This window comes from Bacillus rossius, chromosome 17 (assembly GCF_032445375.1).
Source record: "Bacillus rossius redtenbacheri isolate Brsri chromosome 17, Brsri_v3, whole genome shotgun sequence".
Lineage (NCBI taxonomy): Eukaryota > Metazoa > Arthropoda > Insecta > Phasmatodea > Bacillidae > Bacillus > Bacillus rossius.
This window is the reverse complement of record NC_086344.1, coordinates 29,765,433-29,789,278: the sequence shown is the minus strand read 5'-3', so window position 1 is coordinate 29,789,278 and position 23,846 is coordinate 29,765,433. Positions and strand designations below refer to the sequence as shown.

Below are 23,846 nucleotides of genomic sequence, written 5' to 3'. Positions count from 1 at the left end.
TCTCGTTTTTCCAATATTCTGTAATCGTCTCAATTTGTCTAGTCCATCTGTTAATTCTGAAATTTTGTCCACCCATAGAGATTTTCGCTTAAACGATTCATGAATGAATACACTGGTAGACTCCAAGAGCCTAAACCAATTCTTTGCTTCAGTACAGCTTGACGTCGCGCCTGTCAGCACTAAGTTTAAAACATGTGCATAACAATGTGTGAAAATTAATTTTGGCACTTCTTCCTTCAATTTTGCTTGAAGACCATTATACCTGCCTGCCATATTTCTGGCGCCATCAAATGACACGCTAATAAGATCTTGCAAATTTAAGCCTAACTGGGCTACTTCATTGCTTACAAGAGCTCTGTAATCTTCTCCTGTTGATTTCTGGACATGGACCATGCTGAGCATCCGTTCTTGTGGGATCCCATTCTTAACATAGCGTACTCAAATTGCAGTCTGGTCAACAACACCAACATCCTGACAAGAATCCACATTGAGGCTAAAAGATTTCGCCGCCTGGATTTCAATAACGATTTCTTGTTTAACTTAACGTGCACATATATTTATTAATTAATTTATAGTGGTTTTTGACAAAAAGGTAACAAGCCTACCTCGACCCTTTCCTTTTCCTGAGTCTTTTCTTTTTTACTTTCAGTAATTGCCTCGGATATGTGGGCCTTAAGAACTGGATCATACTTCGACAACAGGACAACTAAATTTAAAAAGTTTCCGTGATTCTGTTTCTGGTTGTTGTCAGCAATATCCGTTAAAGAGTACAAGGCCTCACTTTTTCCACGATAAGCAATGCCTTGTTTAGATATAAATAGTGTTATATCAATTATTCTTTTCAGGACCGGACGCCTATTGGAAATCTCTTGCATATTCTTTCGCGTGAGATGTTGTTCCACATTTCCCCCTTTTTTCCCCTGTAAGCAAGGCGACCACGGCTAACTGATGACTGTGGCTTTCCTCGTGTTTGACGAGTTGCTCATAAATATATTTTTTGGTCGGAGTAACACCATCAATAAATGGACTTCGCCCTCCTTTTTTTTGTATCGTCAGACGCAAAACACGTGCAGGCAGTACAAAATAGCTTATTTAATTCAAGAGAATAAGAGACAGATTCTCGTCGAATTAAATTTCCTGTTGTTAACTTTCGGGAGTAAACCCGATTTCCATCAAAAGGCAAACTGTTTTCATCACCCGAAGGTTGGATAGGGTGAACAGATAAGAAACTTAATTTCTCAGCAGTCATAGTATTTGGTCTTGGCGGAGAAAATTCAGAAAGTTTTTGAATTTCACTGTAATTATCGTCTGTAAATGTATGTGGCTTTAGCGCAACGCTATCGACATTTGCACTAGCTCCGGTATCGCTAGAAATTGAAGTAATTGTATCTTTAAGATTTGTTTCTTGTGATGCTGTGTCCTGCGTAATTAGTATCGGTACAGCCGCCGCTGCCATGCTCTGTTCTGAACTACTTGCATGCGAAACCGAATCCAATTTTTCGCCTACTCAAATATTGATGATGATGATGATGATGATGATTATGAGGGTCCTATAAAAATAAAATATTGTATATACATATTTGATAGCTATACACATTCACAAAAATTCATTGAAATCGGTTGCATGGTTTCGTAAATTTAATAAAAATCCGCCTTTTTTTCTCTACAACAAGACGAGTAAAGGGAGCCTCATTTCAAAAGTTCAGCTATCTAGGTCCGAGGGTTTGGGCTGAGCATTAATGAGTTAATCAGCCAGGACTTTTGTATATAATACATTAGGATTTATAAAAATTGAGTATTCTCTAAAATATTCCGTGCCTATCTGTAGCTTAAAATTCATACAACTGAAAAAATATATAAAAGGACGTAACTTTGGCTTAAAACAGGTAATTTTGACAGATTTTAGAATATAAAAAATGGAATTAAAAAGTGAAACTACAGGTAAAACTAGGAAATATGTAAAGGTTTGTTAAATTAGAAAAGAAAACAACTGTATTAAATTAAATCTATTAACCTGGTTGCGTTTCGCTCCGATTTTGAGAATCTTCAAGCTATTGAGATGTAGACGTGAAGGAAAGCCTGGATTGCTTTGGATTCGAAGCCGCTGTTTGTAATTCGATCTTTCTTTTATTTTTCCGTTTCTCAGAACCAGATTTGTGTTTATATGCCGCTGAATATGACTGAAACCATTAAGTATATAAATTTGAGTAAGTAATACGTATATAATATTAGACACGTACAAAGGCTCCAAAGTAACTTTTTTTTCAGAAGGAAATTAAAATAATATGCAACTTACCTTTTCCATTCTAATGGACAGTTCAGTTTTTTGATGGTATTAAGTGTTTAACATAATATAAGTAGATTTAAAACAAACTACACGCATCACACATCAAAACATAAAAAACAAACAAAAATTAAAAAAAAACAACGTAATATTATGAACTTGCACTAACTAGAGTATCGGCGATAACGGCAATACAAACCGACAAAACAATGGAATACGATGCCAGGAGCCAGGAGCGCGCGTCGGGAATTCCCCAACCACAAGATTCTTTACTTGCGCAATGCGTTCCGTTTCATCAGAAATATGAGATGAGAATGAATAAATACGTTACGTTCGTTAATTGTTATTTATAAATGCTGTAGTACGAATCTATTGAGTTTTTGAGAACATATAAAAAATAATTTTAGTTTTTTTTATACCTGTGAAACAATGTAAAATATAATGCATTACGCTATAATGATACACGTCTAAATAAGTTGATTCGATCAAAAGTTATTGCCGTTCAGAAAAAAATTCTAAACTAGTTTCAGGGGGTGGCTTGCTCAGGTTCAACCATTTTTCGAATTTTTCTATTTCATTTCTCTCTAATTGTATGAACGAACTATCTGATCTAGTTTTACATTTAGGTCGCAAGGGCTGGGACCCAGCCTATCCTACGGTTGCCGCAAGCCCCGCAAGCCAGGCCCGTGGGGGCCCGCGCAGGCTGGGGCCCGGCTGGTAAATGCCACCTCGACTATATGGCCAGTCCGACGCTGACTATTTGTATTATCACCCGTTTCCCCCCACCACGTACCTAGCTATTCCCCTCCTCTCCTGATTCCCCCACAACTCCCTAACTACTCCCCTTCTCTCCTGGTTCCCCCACCACATACATAACTACTCCCCTTCTCTCCTGAGTCCCCCAACACGTACCTAACTATTCCCGTTCTCTCCTGAGTCCCCCAACACGTACCTAGCTATTCCCTTCTCTCCTGATTCCCCCACCACGTACCTAACTATTCCTGTTCTCTCCTGATTCCCCCACCACGTACCTAACTATTCCCGTTCTCTCTTGATTCCCCCACCACGTACCTAACTATTGCCGTTCTCTCCTGAGTCCCCCACCACGTACCTAACTATTCCCGTTCTCTCCTGATTCCCCCACCACGTACCTAACTATTCCTGTTCTCTCCTGATTCCCCCACCACGTACCTAACTATTCCCGTTCTCTCCTGATTCCCCCACCACGTACCTAACTATTGCCGTTCTCTCCTGAGTCCCCCACCACGTACCTAACAATTCCCGTTCTCTTCTGAGTCCCCCATCACATACCTAACTATTCCCATTCTCTCCTGAGTCCCCCAACACGTACCTAACTATTGCCGTTCTCTCCTGAGTCCCCCACCACGTACCTAACTATTTTCGTTCTCTCCTGATTCCCCCACCACGTACCTAACTATTGCCGTTCTCTCCTGATTCCCCCACCACGTACCTAACTATTCCCGTTCTCTCCTGAGTCCCCCATCACATACCTAACTATTCCCATTCTCTCCTGAGTCCCCCAACACGTACCTAACTATTCCCGTTCTCTCCTGAGTCCCCCAACACGTACCTAACTATTCCCGTTCTCTCCTGAGTCCCCCAACACGTACCTAACTATTGCCGTTCTCTCCTGAGTCCCCCACCACATACCTAACTATTCCCGTTCTCTCCTGAGTCCCCCAACACGTACCTAACTATTCCCGTTCTCTCCTGAGTCCCCCACCACGTACCCTTCTCTCCCGGTTCCCTCACCTCGGAACCTAACTATTCCTCTCGCGCGATGGTTTTTAATTAACGTTCGTGACGCAAAGACGTTTCACTTGATAGAGCCCTGAGTCGAATGAGCCCTGGTCGTTGCAGTGCAGTGATGCGGTATGCCGCGACACTCCGCACAGGGCAGTCCGGTTCCTGGCCGCCTGGCGGTTATATCGCGCGCGCTATCACGCCTCAGCGTCGCGTGCGGACGTCGCCCGAAACACACACACGCGCACACGCGCACACACAGAACGTAGCGTCCGAAGACACTCAACTTCTCCACATGACGTTTGGCAGTATCGTCGTGAAAGTTCGTTTCTAAACCAGCTGTTACGTATCAAAATAAACTTCAAAATACCATTAATTAATCAAATGGACGGTACCGGCTGTGAAAAAAAGAATTTTAATAGAGCGTGTTATAAAAATAATCAGGAACTAAAAATAGTAGGCCTATAAGTTGCAGGGTGGTCTCATATTCGTTACACTCAAAATTATTTACCTGATTTACAATTTTTATAAAAGTAATAAAGAAAATCCTGATGTCACAATCCCCATATCAGGCATAGAAATACATAACAAAAATTTAAAAACTCAAACAAAACATTGCTAACGCAATTTTACAATGTGTATGACTATGTCATAAAATCCGACTTTTTAAAAAAAAATACTTGCGCCAATTTGGGTTATTTCAGAGTGGAAGCATGACAATTTCCTTTTAATATTGTTATCACTGTGAAAGTTCTGTGAATTTTCTAGGAGTCGAGGTAAAGTCCTTTATTTTCCCTGTTTCCCCCCTGACTTCCCTTGGTGTTTCTGTATTTTTTTTTACTTTCGGTTACTTTTTTTTACTTTTCCCTACTTTCACTGACTTTTACCTACTTTCCCTGGCTTTTCCCTGGATTTTCCCTGACTTTTCCCTGACTTTTCCCTGACTTTTCCCTGACTTTTCCCTGACTTTTCCCTGACTTTTCCCTGGGTATTTCCTGACTTTTTCCTGACTTTTTTCTGACCTTTTCTGACATTTTTCTGACTTTAATTTTTTTTCCCTGACTTCAGAACTTTGGCAACGCCCTGGAGGCGGTGGGGGTCACCTGTGAGGGCGAAAGGCTTCATGCCGATGGTCTGCAGGTAGTAGGCGATGGCGGAGCAGGCGAACACCACCATCGCGTTCCTCCCCACGGAGACGAACCACAGGATCTTCTTGAGCAGCTTCTGCCGCGACACGGGCATCTTCCCGCTCAGGTTCACGTCCTTGAGGGCCTGCGGTCAACACGGTCGCCGCTCACGTCACAACGGACTCCACGTTATATTTAAAAAAAAAAAAAATTTGGGGGTTGTCTGTAAAGTCGGTTTACGGACGATAGTTTAACGTGACGTCGTCATAACAAAACATTGATGAAAAGATCGCATACATTATGAATAAAATTGAATCATTTTTATTTTAATAATAAAAGAATAAATACTTAAAATTTATACTAGTAATCAGATTTTTAAAATGCAAGAATAATGAACCTTTATTGCCGAAAATGTTGTAATAAGCAATGAAAACCACATTAACTTTTCACTTCACTTTATAAAAAGTCGAGTGGAAGAGAGATAGATGCGGCGCAAGCGTACAATGAGCGTAACGGGACACAGCGTAACGGAACAATGTGTGTAAAGGGACACAGCGTAACGGAACAATGTGCGTAACGGGACACATTTTTGTGCGTGCAGCCGGCGTTCATCGATTTATTAGACGTTGTCACGTCAAAAAAAAAAAAGGGGGGTTGTCTGTAAAGTCGGTTTACGGACGATAATTTTACGTGATAACGTCATATGAAAACATTGATGAAAAATTGCATATTTTTTAATTTTTAAATATTATTATTTACAGTTTTTGCAAATTTAATTTAAATAAATTGTTTAAATATAATTATGAACAATTAGTTATAGAAATAAACTGAAATCAAATCAAAGTCAATAAATTGTTGATTTGAAATGACGAAATTGAACAAATAAATTAACTTTTTTTTAAATTGCTGCTTTTAAAAAGCCCGCCTTTACCTGTTTGATATTATAGAAGATTTTCTCGCACGGTGGTTGGCCGGTTCTTGCACGCTCGGTTCAGGCGGAACGTGACAATGAGTCATGCTTTTTCGTGCGTGCAGCCGGCGTTCATCGAATTATAAGACGTTATCACGTCAAAAAATAAGCAGTGATGAAGTAGCTTGGCTTCTGGGTAGTAGCCTTGTCCTTGGCGAATGATTCGCCGACGTTTCGGTTGACATTGCAGTCGCCATCATCAGGAGGGCAGTTACCTACTACAGTAGGTGTAGGTAACTGCTCCCTGATGATGGCGACTGCAATGTCGACAGAAACGTTGGTGAATTATCCGCCAAGGACACGGCTACAACCCAGAAGCCAAGCTACTTCAGACAATGCCCGTGAAAGCCTGCGAACATTATTAATAAACAGTGATGTATAACATCAAACCTCGGTAAACAAGCAAAATTCACATGTTCTCATGATGCAACTACAGTTGTAATGCGAAACGTGGAAACGAAATTTAACGAAGAATTCTTTATAATAATGCCGATTGCGATAAGCATATGCAAATAGTGTTTTCAACTTAATTTCTGGACGCGAATCACACGTAGTTCCCTCGACCTCCGCTAGAATTCGCTGCCGGAGCAGCTACGTCGACTATCGAATAATTCCGTTTGCAGGACCGAAATTTTAAACTAAGGGACTTGAAAAAAAACGTAACCCCGGCTTTGGACCTGATATTCGACAAGCAATTTTATTAAAACACTGCCCATTTTGCTGAAATTAATTAAACAGTTAAAACTATGAAGTTTCCCTTTTATTTTTGTGAATTTTTGTTCGCGCTGTCCGCCACAGATGGCAGCACCGTGGTGATTTCACACCCATTAAATTCACAAAATAAATCCCACCATATGTACTATACCGAGAACTAAGATGTTACACATCAAAAAGGTTTATGACTTTTTTACGTGCAACACATCAGTGATGTCAAAGCGACAAAATTGTCAGTCGCAACAGGCGCCCCAATTTGAAAAGTTGTTATAATTTTTGTTTTCCATTACGGGGCAGACGCGTTGTTTTACTGAAATGTGCATAACGTTTGTTTTCAATGTTTGTTAAACTGATTAATTGGAAATACAATTAAATTAATTTTTTTTTGTTGCATTAGTATTTTGTTAATCTTTAAAAATAAGTTGAAAAACATTTTTTTCCTGAATTTTTTTTAATATGAATAAAACATTTTTTACCACGGTATTATAAGCTTGACCTATATGTATGAATGAACTATGTAATACAATTTTTCCATTCAAATTTTACCCACTTTTCGACGTCCGGATGTGTTGGAATTTCGCATACATATAAACAACCTCTGTCAATACAATATTTTGATAACTTAAGACCTAGATTGGGGGTCAGGGGCCTTTTTTTTTCCCAGGAATTTTGTGTTTCGCTGTTTTGTGTTCCGCTTTCTTGGGTTTAACCTTTTAGTGGTTTACTTTTTAGTGGTTTACTTTTCGTGTTTACTTCTGCCAGTTTTTTGATTTGCTATTTTATGATCCTCCATGTTGGGTTCAGGAATTTTTCTCTCCCCCTCCCCCCCCCCCCCCCTTAACCCAGGAATTTTGTATTTCGCTGTTCTATGTTCTGCCAGTTTGTGTCCTGCCCTCGAGGGTTTGCAACATTTTGTGTTACTGCCGTGTTGATTCCTCCAGTTTGTATTTTGCCATTTTGTGGCCCACCGTTTTGGGTCAAGCCATTATTTTCCCCCAGGAAATTTATGTTTCGCTGTTTTGTGTTCCGCCAGTTTGTGTTTTACAATTTTGAGATCCTCCATTTTGGGTCCAGACATTATTTTCCCCCAGGAAATTTATGTTTCTCTGTTTTGTGTTCCGCCAGTTTGTGTTTTGCCATTTTGTGGCCTACCATTTTGGTTTCAGCCATTATTTTCCCCCAGGAAATTATTTTTCGCTGTTTTGTGTTCCGCCAGTTTGTGTTTTGCAATTTTGTGATCCTCCATTTTGGGTTCAGGAATTTTGTGTTTCACTGTTTCGTGTTCCGGCAGTTTGTGTTTTGCGATTTTGTGATACTCCGTTTTGGGTTCAGGAATTTTGTGTTTCGCTGTTTCGTGTTCCGCCAGATTGTGTTTTGCAAATTTCTGGCCCACATTTCGGGTCCAGCTATTATTTTCCCCCAGGAAATTTATGCTTCGCTGTTTTGTGTTCCGCCAGTTTGTGTTTTGCAATTTTGTGATCCTCCATTTTGGGTTCAGGAACTTTGTGTTTCGCTATTTTTTCGTGTTCAACCAGTTTGTGTTTTGCAATTTTGTGATCCTCCATTTTGGGTTCAGGAATTTTGGATTCCTGCAGTTTTGTGTCCCATCGCACTGTCCTTCAACGACAAGGCCCACCCGCATCAGCAGCAGCACGACGACGCAGCTCGCGCCCAGCGCCAGGTCGTGCAGCTTGGTGTCGCCGATGCGGCGCGCGATGTTGGTCCAGATGTCCAGCAGGGTCTCCGACTCGAACTTGAGTCCCAGGATGCCCTTCAGCTGCAGGCTGCCGATGATGAGCGCCGCCGAGGACGTGAATCCCGCCACCACGGGAGCCGACAGGAACTCCACCAGGATGCCTGCACCGAGCGCACGGGCTCACGCACTCACTCCCCGTTCCGTTACTTCCTCCCCCGTGTGGAGGTGATCCTTCAATCGACCGCTTCGGAACATTGGACCCACCAAGTAGCTTGGCTTCTGGGTTGTAGCCGTGTCCCTCGGCGTGGGAATACCTCAATTTCACAGACGAGAGAGCCACACCCGAATTTCCCCCGAAAGTTCATGCTCGCTTTTATTCCCCCCCCCCCCTCCCCCCCGTACCACAAACAGGTGTGTTTATTCGAAAGGGAAAACCGTTTACGTGATTTCACAGTATCTTTAACGTAGCTATACTAACCTAATCAACCGTCCACGATGTTTTTAAAGTATTTATAACGTAGTTAAAACCTGATCTAATTGACCATTAGTTATCATGAGTTGTATATTTATTTACAATGAACAAAAAAAAAACGAAGATGCACGATCGGGCGTTTCGCTCACTCGTCTGTGAAAAGAAGGCTTCCCGTCCTTGGCGAATAATTTCACCAACGTTTCGGTCGACATTTACAGTCGCCCATCATCAAGGAGCAGTTAACCTACTCACTGTAGGTAACTGCTCCCTGATGATGGCGACTCTGCAATGTCGACCGAAACGTCTGGTGAATTATTCGCCGAGGGAACACGGCTACAAACCTAGAAGCCAAGCTACTTCAGACAATGGCTGTGAAAGCCTGCGAACAATATCGGACGTGTATGATGATGGTGTCAAGATGGTCCAGATGTTTATAGAAGTTTTCCAGAACATTCCCAGAGGAAAAAAAGTCTACCTACGTCTGTAGGCTGTGACTACAAGACAGTGATATATTTAACAAAAAATTGAAAATATATCTCTTACCAAATACATTGGAAAGTAAAAAAACTCTCTGGCACAAATACATCCCATTGTAAGCATTTCGACGGACTTTCCGGAATCCGTACATCCTCCACGCGGGCTTTTAGCGCCGTGATTCTGTGCTCGTTACCCAATTATGCCTTACAACCAAAAAAAATAAATAGGCGCAATTGATTTCGAAAATTCTACGTTGATTCATGCAATGGTGAATTTTGATTAGTACAATTTCTTGGACACACGCCATTGCAGTTTTGCACTGCTTGTCATGGGAGAAAAATCATAAATGTAAAATAAATAAAAATAAGGGCTCCGTCTACCCAGACACACACACACGGTGCGCAGAGCTTCAGGGAAAAAAAACGCGATTTGAAAACCACTCAACATATACGAGCGGAATATATTTACGAAAAGTCTTTTAGAATTCGCTGAGGGTAGTAAAGTACTTTTAATTTCGGATTATGTTTTTAATCTTTATTTTTAGAAGAGTTATAATGGCTAAAACGCATGTTTTCAGAGTAATTTTTAGGCGTAAAACAACCGGTACAGATTCTTGAAAGCACTTAAAGGGACTTGCATTACACCTTTATCTTCATTTCTCCGCCGTGTAATGTCACGGTCGCCGCTCGATGTACGACGAGAAGACTGCGCGCCAGTCCAGAGGAGACACCGCGCTAGAAGCACCAGCGAGCGTCGCGCTTATCATCCCGCCTCGCTGACACAGATACAGCCCTGACTAGGCGGCGCCCTTGTACAACTCCGAGCCGAAACCATTGCCCCTCCCACAACTGGACAGCAAACGCACCGGCGTCCAATCAGCGAGCGGACAAAGGGTCAATGGTAACGCCAATTAAGATTCAATTTCCTTGTTGTAGGTTCCAGCAGGCTTGCCAACCTTCCTGAATTTCACGAGGAAACCTTTTTTTTTTTCGTTTCCGCTACTGTATAATGCGTAGGCAGCAAATTTTCTCCCACAATCTCATGTCCTATACTTATTTTCTCCATAAAGATCTGAAATTAGCAATACTAATTCAGGTATGGCGTGGGTAAATGGATATTTTGCTCTAATCTTACCGAATTATTTTTTTTTAATTTTTTAAGAACCTTCAAAAATAATTAAAAAACAATTCTAAACTGAACTGAGAGCCGAAAATCAAGTCAATCATGCTTTTAAATTAATAATTCATAAGTAGTATTTGTCGAGGTATTCTTCAATTTTTGAACATTATATATATATATATAGGCCTATCTAAATTATCAAAACATAAATTTCTCGGAGTTTCAGAAATAAAACAAATTCTTTGAGTATTCCATTATGGAATCTACCCTAAAACTAAAGAGATTTTTACGATAAAGCAACATACAAATGGTTATTTAAAGACTTTAATACTACATTATTACAAACTCTCTGGTCATGCTAGGGTTTGAAATATAAATTGACCGCTAAAGTATTCGTTAAATGAGAATTTAATGATATTATAAAAAAAAATATTATTTTTTTATGAACTCAATGTAACTTAGAGGCAAAAACAAAACAAAAATATTTAAACATAATGATTAGGAACACTACCGATTAAGGGACTTATACTCCATTCCGAGAATTTCTTGCGTATAGATATAGATTTGGGAATTTTCAGGAGATAGCGTGTTGTGTCGTAGTACTTCACCTTTGCTATATCAAAACGCACAAAACATTGCTTAAATTGTGATTTGCCACTTCTGGAGATACTACAATAAGTTTTAGTTAAAATTTCCATCGTAATACAAAGTCTCTTTCTTACTTATTTTGGATTTATCGTGAGCATAAATCAGCAGGCCGTTACACTCGGTGTCAGACGACATTATCTCGATCATTATACTGAATTTAAAAAAAAAAAAATTTTATACACATAATTAATATAATATTGAATACTGGGTATTTAGTTAATTTTTTTTAATTTTACTGGATAGATTTTTACCAAACATATTTATAATATTACTGCAGTCATTTATTTTTCTATTTCTATTAATTATTTGCATGGAAAATTAAATTTAGTTTTTTAGTACGCCAATTAAGTATAACTTGTAAGGCACATAAGTTTAAGTAATCGCACCCAATATTTTTTTCTTTTCCTTTTTTCCATAATTTATTTTATTTAACGGTTATTTCTAAAACTTTAACTCTATCCCTGCCATGCATTGGTTGTTCTGCACAATATACATTTTTTTGAGCATACATTCCTTCAATGCATTTTGATGGGTGTAAAATTTCTCCGAGAAATCTCGCGAAAGTGATGATAGTTACGGAGACTTAAAGCGCATTTTTTTATTATACAGACATGATATCGCACTTAAGTAAATATCTGATGAAAATAATCGCGTCAGAGCAACGAATTCAATGAGTAGGATCGAGTTAAAAAAATTTATTACCAGCCCTTAAATAATAGTAATGACGAAAAAAAATTAAAAAATTAATGTGCGTGTAAGGCCTGAGGCTAATGGCTTCGCGCTGTATCGTGTGGTTATGCACGCGTGGCCACGCCCCTCGGGCGACAAGGGAGGGGTGGATAAGGGATGGGCGGATAAGGAAGGGCGGATAAGGGAGGGGTGGATAAGGGAGGGGGCGGATAAGGGAGGGGGCGGATAAGGGAGGGGCGGATAAGGGAGGGGGTGGATAAGGGAGGGGCGGATAAGGTAGGCGTGGATAAGGGAGGGGCGGATAAGGGAGGGGCGGATAAGGTAGGGGCGGATAAGGTAGGGGTGGATAAGGGAGGGGCGAATAAGGGAGGGGCGAATAAGGGAGGGATGGATAAGGGAGGGGGAAAGGATTTGGACTGGTTGTAGCACTTCTCCGACAGCTTCATCTGGGCCCACCACCAAGGTCCGCTATTTTCGTACTTTATTTCACACGGGATGTCCACACAAACATGTAATATGTACGTAGACCTGATATTTTTCCCTAACTTAAAAAATTAAATTATTAAAGTTTTTTTTTAACAATCTTGTCAGTTTTGCAATTTTCTGAAAGAGAGAAAGAAATAAATAAAAGAAAATTCAGCTTCCACCATTCCCATAGCTGGCCTCTTGTTCTCTCAACACTTTCCTTATTACAAAAAGAACCTTGCATACGCAATTTTGTAGTGTGTATGACTATTCGCTTGGACACTATCTGAAACAGATTTATTTTTTTCATATTCTGGGCTCATGGCAGACTGGAATTATCACTGAGGGAACATCCGTTACATTTACAGGATTTCAATATAAAGTTAATTCCCTCGTTTTCTCTAGACAATTTCAACTCCCCTTACTTTACCCCGATTCTCCCTGTCATGTACGAAATTTTCCCTTTCTTTCATTATGACTTTTTCCCTGAAAATTCCTTGACCCTTTTTTTACTGTTACCTGATATATCCTAATTTATACAGAATGTTCCCTAAATTTCCCTTACGTACTTTTTTTGACTTACCTGATATTCCTTGATTTTTACCTGACTATAACCAGTTTTACCCTGACTATTACCTTACTTTTCATGACTCTTTACATGATATTCCCTTAAAAAATTCTCGACTTTACCTGATAATTTCCCTTACTTTTCGTGACTGTTAACCTGGTATTACCTCGCATTCGTTGACCTTACCTGACTTTCCCTGACTATAACTTGTCTTACCCTGACTATTCCCTTTTTCGGGATTCTTACGTGATATTCCCCTACTTTTCAGGACTGTTAACCTGGTATTACCACACATTCGTTGACTTTACCTGACTTTCCCTGACTAACTTTCCTTGCCCTGACTATTCCCTTTTCGTGATTCTTATGTGATATTCCCTTGCTTTTCATGACTGTTAACCTGGTATTGCCCTCACATTCGTTGACCTTTACCTGACTTTTACCTGACTATAACTTGTCTTACCCTGACTATTTCCTTTTTCGTGATTCTTACATGATATTCCCTTACTTTGCATGACTGTTAACCTGGTATTGCCTCACATTCGTTGACTTTACCTGGTTATAACTTGTCTTACCCTGACTATTAACCTTTTTCGTGATTCTTACACGATGTTTCCTGACTTCCCCTGATAACTTCTTGACTTTCCCTGACTGTTCCCTGATTGAAAACGGCGAGGGAAGGACGCTAGTTACCCAGGTGCAGCAGGCCGCACAGCATCTCGACGCAGCCAGTGAGGAAGCACAGCAGGATGGCCATGTCCGTGTTGAAGGCGCGCGTGTAGTTGAGCACGATGAGCGACAGCATGGCCGTGGGACCCACCACCACCTCCTTGCACGTGCCGAACACCACGTACACCAGGCTGCCCACGAAGGCAGAGTACAGGCCGTACTGCGGGCACACACCACCGGCACGTCTCACACACACACCTTCTCTCTCTCTCTCTCTCTCTCTCCCTCTACCCTTCCCGTGCAAGAGCAGACCATCCGCAAGTCACACACCCTCTCTCTCCCCCCCCCTTTCCTTTCCGTGCAAGAGCAGACCATCCGCAAGTCGCACACCCTCTCTCACTCTCTCCCCCCTTCCTTTCCGTGCAAGAGCAGACCTTCCGCAAGTCACAAACCCTCTCTCTCTCCCCCTTCCTTTCCGTGTAAGAGCAGACCTTCCGCAAGTCGCACACCCTCTCTCTCTCTCCCCCCTTCCTTTCCGTGCAAGAGCAGACCATCCGCAAGTCACACACCCTCTCTCTCTCCCCCTTCCTTTCCGTGCAAGAGCAGACCTTCCGCAAGTCACACACCCTCTCCCCCCCCCCTTTTCCTTTCCGTGTAAGAGCAGACCATCCGCAAGTCACACACCCTCTCTCTCCCCCCCCCCCTTTCCTTTCCGTGCAAGAGCAGACCTTCCGCAAGTCACACACCCTCTCCCCCCCCCTTTTCCTTTCCGTGCAAGAGCAGACCTTCCGCAAGTCACAAACCCTCTCTCTCTCCCCCTTCCTTTCCGTGCAAGAGCAGACCATCCGCAAGTCGCACACCCTCTATCTCTCCCCCCCTTCCTTTCCGTGCAAGAGCAGACCTTCCGCAAGTCACACACCCTCTCTCTCTCCCCCCCCCCCCTTTCCTTTCCGTGCAAGAGCAGACCATCCGCAAGTCACACACCCTCTCTCTCTCCCCCTTCCTTTCCGTGCAAGAGCAGACCTTCCGCAAGTCACACACCCTCTCTCCCCCCCCCCTTTCCTTTCCGTGCAAGAGCAGACCATCCGCAAGTCACACACCCTCTCTCTCTCCCCCTTCCTTTCCGTGCAAGAGCAGACCTTCCGCAAGTCACACACCCTCTCTTTCCCCCTTCCCGTGCTAGAGCAGACCTTCTGCAAGTCATAAACCCTCTCTCTCCCTCACCATTCCTCTCTCCCCCACTTCATCCCACTATATCTCCCTCTCCCCCTCCCACCTCTTCCACTCTCCCACTCCCCTCTCCCAACCTCAATTCCCCTCCCTCTCTCCCTCTCCACTCTCACACTTTCCCACCGGCTTTCTCCTCTCCCACATCTTCACTAGTTTATAACAATAGCAATCAATGAAAATTGCATAAGAATTCAAATAATAAGTTGGTGAAAAATCTTTTGAAATATATCGAGAAGGAATTAGTTGTAATCACTTATACTTTAAACAGCTAAACTTATTTTATTTAATTACTTTATATAAGCTTATATTTATAGAGTACTTTACATTTACTTAAACAATAATTATATAATTAGTAAAGCATTAGTAAAAGTAATATATGGAAAATATTGATTTTTCCAGTCGATATATTATCGGTATCGATAAAATTCAAGTTTTGTATCCAAAGACCGTTATATCGATTGTTAAAAAGTTTTGCCATCCCTACACACGATCTGAACAGGTCAAACTCCCCTCTAAACGATGCACATTTTCAAAGAGCTGTGATCTCGTAGAGTAACTGCCGTAAACTATTCGCTCCAAGGCAACTTCGCTGCAAACTTCCTACGACACATCTTAATGAAAAATCTATGAAACATCCACTCATAAAAACGTTCCCTGGGAAATTTCATTCTCGGCTCGTAAAGTTTTCCATCAACACTAAATACTTTTTTTCGCTGGTACTAACACCAAGTTCAAAAGGTGTTAACAGTTTCTTTTTTTTTTACCAACTTCACGGAATGATATTAAACACGATTTGTATCGTCATTCACTGCGCCCGGAAATACGTACTCTATATTAAATTCAGAGATTACTCGTCGCTTTTTTTCTCTCAGTGGTTTGGAACAAACGTTTTTGTTGCTTTAAAGCACAATGATAAAAATCATTATGAACTATTCACATTAAAATTTTTTTAAGAAGACTTTTATAAATTGTAAAAAGTGATTCATTTTGTATTGTTATGTTGGTAATGCCTTGTGGTTTATTTATTTATTTATTTATTAGTTTTGAACAATGTTATACATATCAGCTAAATCGGAATGTCTTAGTATTGTAAGGCCAAACTCTAAGAATAAATTGTATAGTTGCAAGGCCACAAAAAAATTACATCATTTTTTCAGTTATCATTCGTTCAGGAGATATTTCATAAGTAGTATATAAATGGGCGTCCGAGATCTGGCTTCTGGCTGTGGAGCCGAGAGCCGAGCCACATATCTTGGATTTGTGACGTCACGGCGGCAAAAATTCCTCAAAATTCCTCAAAAATGACTCAAAATGACACAAAAATTCCCGTTTTAAGAAAAAATTTCCCGTTTTCGAGGGAAAAATTCCCGTTTCGAGAGAAAGATTCCCGTTTTATTCCTTAAAAATCCCAGCGGCTAGAAAGGTCCTGATAGAGGCTTAAACATCCTTAACTCAAGCCTCAGTTAAGCCTCTATCAGGACTTGACCTTGACCTCGACGGCCATTTTGGATCCGCCATCTTGGATCCGCCATCTTGGATGACGTCATTGTGTTCTAGAAAATTCCGGCGATGTGTTTTCCGCCATATTGGATGATGACGTCACCGTTGCAATTTCCGTTACGACCGCCATCTTTAACTTTTTTATTTATTATCCGATTAAAATGAAAAAAAAATTAAAAATTATAAAAAAAAATCAATTAATAAAAATTCAATAAAAAATTTATAAAAAATAGTACTTTTACAACACATTAAATTAATAAGTGATTTATTTCATGAATTTTGGAACTTTTCCCGAATTCCTAGCTAAATAATTACGTATTTTCAAGATGGCGGTCAAATGACAAGATGGCGGGTGACACAGAAATAATAAATGATTACTGCACTCTAGCGGATAAGAATTCAACTAACATGGCGTCAGCGCACTCTCGCCGACGATACAATGATGATGGCTTCCAGCATCGAAGACAAGATGGCGGACATGACGTCATGCTCACTGGCGATATATATGCTTTGAAAAAAAAAGTGGTGGGAGTCAGTCTGCCAGCAGCCACCACAGGGGGAAGGATAGGTTGTGATTTTTTAATTTTTTTGCCTTTGCCGGGTTCGAACCAAGGACTCCGAGCTCTGTGTTGTAAAAGTACTATTTTTATAAATTTTTTATTGAATTTTTATTAATTGAATTTTTTTATAATTTTTAATTTTTTTTTCATTTTAATCGGATAATAAATAAAAAAGTTAAAGATGGCGGTCGTAACGGAAATTGCAACGGTGACGTCATCATCCAATATGGCGGAAAACACATCGCCGGAATTTTCTAGAACACAATGACGTCATCCAAAATGGCGGATCCAAGATGGCGGATCCAAAATGGCCGTCGAGGTCAAGGTCAAGTCCTGATAGAGGCTTAACTGAGGCTTGAGTTAAGGATGCTTAAGCCTCTATCAGGACATTTATATTCGCTGGGATTTTTAAGGAATTAAACGGGAAATTTTCCCTCGAAACGGGTATTTTTCCTTCGAAAACGGGAAATGTTTTCTTAAAACGGGTATTTTTGAGTCATTTTGAGTCATTTTTGAGGAGTTTTGAGGAATTTTTGCCGCCGTGACGTCTCAAATCCAAGATATGTGGCTCGGCTCTCGGCTCCACAGCCAGAAGCCAGATCTCGGACGCCCATTTATATACTACTTTCATATTTTCTGTAAAACTTTTCACTACCTTACCATGTAAGGCACAAATAAATTTCAAATGTTCTCATGATATTCAAATGTTACTGCAACGTTATTTTTCATATCTGAGTAGACAAATGAAAATCACTTTAGATTAAAAAAGCTTTTCTTTAAATTCGGACGAGTTGCACATTAATAATTCTTTACATTTGGGTAAAGACATTGTCCTTGGAAATGAATTAAGTGCTCTACATTCCATATCCTGTTACAGCCAGTGCGATTATATGGGTCGTCATATAATGCGAACTCGGTTTGCCGCAACATCGAATAAAATGAACTTGTGTAAACGGGACACTTAATATATCATCTCGGTTAAACACAACTCGGTGAATTGGGATATCGAATAAAGAGAACTCTGTTAACTAGGACATCCAATAAAGAGAACTCGGTTAACTGGGACATTAATTAAAGAAAACTCGGTCAACTGGGACATTGAATAAAGAGGACTCGTTTAACTGGGATATCGAATAACGAGAACTCGATGAATGGGGCATCGAATAAAGCGAACTCTGTTAACTGGAACATCAAATAAAGAGGACTCGGTTAACTGGGACATCAAATAAAGAGAACTCGGTTAACTGGGGTCATTGAATAAAGACAACTTGGTTAACTGGGGTGATTGAATAAAGGCAACTCGGTTAACTGGGCCATCGAATAAAGAGAACTCGGTTAACTGGGACATTGATTAAAGAGAACTCAGTTAACTGGGGTCATTGAATAAAGACAACTCGGTTAACTGAGGTCATCGAATGAAGAGAACTATGTTTACAGGAACATCGAATAAAGAGAACTCTGTTCACAGGAACATCGAATAAAGAGAACTCTGTTCACCGGAACATCTAATAAAAAGCACTCGGTTAACTGGAGACATCGAATAAAGATTACTAGGTTAACTGGGGACATCGAATAAGGCGAACTCGGTTAGCTGGGAATTCGAATAAAGACAACTCGGTCAACTGGGACATCGAATAAAGAGAATTCGGTTTACGGGGACATCAAATAGGGCGAACTCGGTTATACTGGGACATCGAGTAGAGCAAACTCGGTTATCTTGGACATCGAATATGCTTTATTCGATTAAGGGGTCAATTAAGTGGAGTTAACTAGGGTAACTTGGACTTCGAGTAAAGAGAACTCGGTTAACTTGGACATCGAATAAAGCGTACTCAATTAACTGGAGACATCGACAAAAGCGAACTAAGTTAACTGGACACATCGAATAAAGACTACTCGGTTAACTGGGGACATTTAAATAAGGCCAACTCGGTTAACTGGGGACATCGAATAAAGATTACTCGGTTAACTGGGAACATCGAGTAGAGCAAACTCGGTTATATTGGATATAGAATATGCTTTATTCGATTAAGGGGTCAATCAAGTGGAGTTGACTCGGGTAACTTGGACTTCAAGTAAAGAGAACTCGGTTGAAGGGGACATCGAATAAAGAGAACTCGGTTAACTGGGACATCGAAAAAAGCGAACTCGGTTAACTGGGAATTCGAATAAAGAAACTCGGTCGACTGGGAAATCGAATAAAGAGAACTCTGGTAACGTAAAGAGAACTCGTTTAACTGGGGACATTGAATAAAGAGAACTCGGTTGACTGGGGACATCGAATAAAGAGAACTCGGTTAACTGGGGACATCGAATAAAGACTGCTCGGTTAACTGGGGACATCGAATAAAGAGAACTCGGTTGGAGGAGGCAACCCGGGTCACCTGCGGGCCCATGCCGGCGAGGATGCCGTAGGCGATGGCCTGCGGGATGAGCGTGAGCCCCACGGTGACGCCGGCCACCAGGTCGGACACGGCGTCCTCCAGGCTGTAGGCCGCCAGCCAGGCGAGCAGGGGCAGCCGCTGGAACAGCTTCTTGCGCAGCCACTGCGCCGTCAGCGCGCGGCGCGCCCCGTCGGCCACGTCCAGGACCATCTTCGGTGCGCGAGCCTCTCCCCCCACTCCTGCAGGAGAAAAAAAACTCCGTCACCCCTTCACGTCCTTTGCCTTCCCCACACACCGTGTCGACGGTCTTCGGGGTTCGGCACTTTCCCCTCTTCCTCCCCTCTCACTAGAACCCCGACCGCGGGACGTGGCGTAACTAGGACGCTGTTGTTCTGGAAACTTCTGGTTGTTTAAGACGACCTTGACGACGCGGCACTTAATGAGAGATTACGAGAGCTTTACAGCGCAGGTATATAAGGCGACGCCGATACATGGTCGAGAGCATCGTTCATCACACGTCGCATGCGACGGATGGACAATTCCGTTATTGTGTCCCACACGAATTAAATTCCTCCAAGGAAACAAAAAAAACTTTTTTTAAAAAACATTTAATTGTTTTATGTTCCGCGCAGTAAAACAAAAAATTGCCGACACCTCAAACGCAGTCCATGATTCAAGTTCCGGATTAATTAACAATATTAGTATCAGAGAATTCAGAGGCAGGGGAAAAAAACGTGAACTAACTAGGTTCAATACACAAGACATTACGCAGGTTCGTGATTTGTACGTTTCCTTAAATTTCCTAACCTCGGTGAAAATTTTTATCGGGGTCGGTAACGTAATCGTTCCAATCGGTACAGTCATTTTAGTTAGAAAACATTGTTATAATATTTAAAGTTGAAAAAATTAAAAAAAAAACCAACAAAACCTTTTATTATTTTTTTCTAAATGCCAGCTAATAACTGACGTATCCATACATCAGCGAATGACTGTAGAACACCCTAACAGACTTGACTTTTGAATAACTTAATACTTAATTTATCTTGGGTATTATGAATCGTGACATAAAACTAAAAAACAGTTGTTGCATTCTTCATTACGCCCGATAAAAAAAATAACATGATTTCCTTGCACAATGTAAAACAACTTATCAGCCTTTGAATATTTTTTTTCTCGCAAACAAAACTATCTTACTCTAGTGCATCTTGCACCTGTAATATCAGTGATATATTTTTTATTTCGTTATCTTGATATCAGGATTTGAATAATTGACTTGGCGTTATATCTCAACTGCGTGGGAATGATAAGAAAATATTAGCATTACTTAGCATTTAAATGTGATAAGAGCATTACCACCGATCTGTTTCTAAAAAATTTTAGCTTCTTTGGCGCCCGTGGATTTTGAAAACTTCACAATCGTTTTTAATTTGTAGTACTAGTAAATCATTTTCACATTTTATCGTACTTATTGTTACTTTCGACCGATTCGGATAAATTTAAGTTTGTTTCCGTCTCGAACAAAAATTAATTTTGTGCAGTACTTCATAAAGAAAACTGTATTGATGATTTAGATTTAAATTTATTTTCGTGGGTTTCAAATGCATCAATCCATATGTTTAGGGATATATATTTACTAGTTATTTTTTTAATAAAAAACTTTTTTATATATTTATAAATTATAGTGATCAGAATTATTGAAATTCTGAATAAATCAGTGTCAAAACTAATGGTTGTAATAATCAAATAAAGACAACCTATAATTCCACTGTAGGCCTATATGAATCCACCCGACTGACCTTTACTGGAACAACTTCCAAAATAATATGCGTCTATATATTGGTATTTTGCTCAAGATTTTAAATAAATTCATAGTAAAACTATAATAACTATGAGTAACTGTTTATATTGGTTTCAATCAATTAAGTGTTTTAAATTTTACTTTTAACAAAAAAACAATTAAATAAATAGTTTTATATTACAATCGTAACATTAACAAAGAGCATGAAATCCTGTGCATACAGTTATAAAATTTAAAAAATAAATTGTATAGGTTTTTGTATTAATGTGTTTTATTTTCATTTTATCATTCGTAAACCGATAAAAAAACTTCCTTACGAAAAGTCTAGAAACGGGCTATTTTCGAAGATCATTCATGAATGACATCCTAAAATGTAAAGAATTTAACGTCAAAGGCTACATGCAAACGTAATAAAAATTTGTATAAAACACGATATCATTATTTTAATTCATGATATGATTTACATGCACAGTGTCCTTTAAGGTTCTAAAAAAAATTAAATAACGCTTATTAAAACCCTTAACTAGAGTTGTATTAGAGTTTCATTTTAAATCATTGGCGAAAATACAAAATGATGTATGTTAATTCATTAAAGAGGTGGCCCCTTTAAACACACGTGGTTCACAGTAACGTTACTCAATCACGCTTTGTGAGACCTCGGGCCTACTCGTTTATGCCTTTCGGGTGTAGAAATACGTTTGGGTCGGTACAACGTGTGAGATGACCTTCTTGTAAACTAGGAAGCAGGGATTGGTTGTAGGGTGCGTTCCGCCAGCGGGGAAAAGTACTGGCGGGGTGGGAACACTGTCTTTACTGCCGCATGAGGTTTAACGACGTCACAACTGCATGAGTAATCCGTCTTCGAGCCCCCCCCCCCCCCTTTTTTTCACCCTACCCTGTGACCCTAGAGACGTGTGAACCTGTAACCTTTGTTCAGTGTTCGTGTAACAGTTTGACCCGTTCATCAGAGTGCCTCTTTTCAGGAACTGTGAACTGGGTCGAATTCGCCAGTACGTCGATGCATGTTCGTAACATGTGAGGAGTAGGCCTACGTTATTTTAATGAGTTTAGCAATCGGAAAGATTTTTTGTCTAAACTAACAGTAGAAGTCATTCCTGGTTTGTCATTGTTGCCATGGAAAACCCCTCAAGAATAAACAAGGAAATAAAATGCATGCATAAACACATGGAGAACAAGTCAATGTCATACGATTTCAAAGTTTTTCGTGCGTATGCAGCACTTATAATACCGCGAAAAAGAATTCAGTTTAGCAAATTTTCAGCACAGACAAACACATTGGGCTAAATAGACGGTTGTGAAAGAAAAAAAAAGGACAGTAGAAAGAAAAAACAACAACCTTGAACAACACAGACGAGCACAGCGATGATACTAAAAAGAGAAATATGGACAATACAACGACGAAAGCACAACACAGTTGGACTTTATATGAGAAAGCAGTGGCGACGTTTCGGGAACTGGCTTCTTCTCCCGTCAACAGCACAGACATACTCATAGTAGACACTGGAAACAGGGCTTTATGTGGGTTTGAGTGTAGAAGTGTGGAGCCTAATCGGTGACCAAACACAGTCATCGAAGAACGAGCCACGTACTGGAAATATAAACATGTTGGACCTACTGCGAATCACCGCGAATCTGCTTCACTGAACATGCTGGGTGCAGTCAACTGTCACGTACGTAACCTATCTCAAATAAAACAGATCCTCAAAGTGGTCTACATACCCCTACGCTCGTACCTGATAGCGGAAACAGTTCCTGAAACATCGCAACTGTTTTATCACAGAAAGCTTGTGTTCATCCCCGCTATCGTCGTTGTATTTTCGATGTTTAGTTTTATCACTGGGTTCCTCTGTTTGTCACTCTGTTGTCCACCGATTGTTGTTTGTCTTGTTATTTTTTTCTATCTGTTTTTGTTGTCGACCCATTGTGTTCGTCTGTGCCGTGGTATTATTTTCTTATTCTTTCCACGGAATTCGCTTTGCTGTCTTTTCACTTAACATTTGACATCGGCTGAATTTGGCTGGTTTTTCTGTGTGTTTGTGTATTCATATTTTTTTGTCCAGCCTTGTGGTTTATCTACGCCATTAAGTGTAAACCAGCAATGTCTATAAAAATGTTTTAAATCTCTCTACGTTACTACAAAAAAAAATCATTTAGAGGATTTGTGGTTATAAATTTTAAGTTATTTCAACTCGGTTTTTTTAATACAATATATTTATTTGGTATCATAATTTGCACAAATTCACTATGTTTGACAGGAAATATAACACAAAGTTAGCTTTATGAGAGCTACTAGTCTACTTTATTTTCTACGTGTGATACGTTTTATTTAAATATTTACCCCATTGTATTAAAAGTCCTGAACATAAACCTATATTAATAATCCAAATCTATACTTACAAAAACGCAATTAGTAAATATGCAAGATTAAATACTATGTATGTACTAATGAAAATTCCACATATGCTGCCAGAGAAAATACTGCCCTACTTAATAAATTCTGGTTCATATACATGTGATTTTCATTATATATATATATATATATAGCCTAAAGTATTTCAAATATATATTTAAAAGACTTTAGGCAATAATTTATTTTTCAAGCAAGTATTGAACTGAAAGCTTTCAAATGCTGATACCTCCGAGCATTCCTACTTAAAACATTTTTGGTTTCAACCCCGTATTTACACTTTACT

The 23,846-nt window shown here is 40.1% G+C and overlaps 1 protein-coding gene across 5 annotated transcripts in view; it reads right to left on the bottom strand.

Annotated features, from left to right (window-relative positions):
- The window catches only part of LOC134540633 (sodium-independent sulfate anion transporter-like), an 82,107-nt gene that overhangs the window by 23,290 nt on the left and 34,971 nt on the right, over positions 1-23,846 (bottom strand). For all 5 annotated transcript variants that reach the window (XM_063383489.1, XM_063383487.1, XM_063383490.1 and 2 more), the window contains 4 exons: positions 19,335-19,573; positions 13,685-13,880; positions 8,496-8,716; positions 5,152-5,320 (listed from right to left, as the gene is read on the bottom strand). In XM_063383489.1, the coding sequence (XP_063239559.1) occupies positions 5,152-5,320; positions 8,496-8,716; positions 13,685-13,880; positions 19,335-19,544 (796 nt within the window). In that variant the 5' untranslated portion in view covers positions 19,545-19,573. The remainder of the gene's footprint in view (positions 1-5,151; positions 5,321-8,495; positions 8,717-13,684; positions 13,881-19,334; positions 19,574-23,846) is intronic.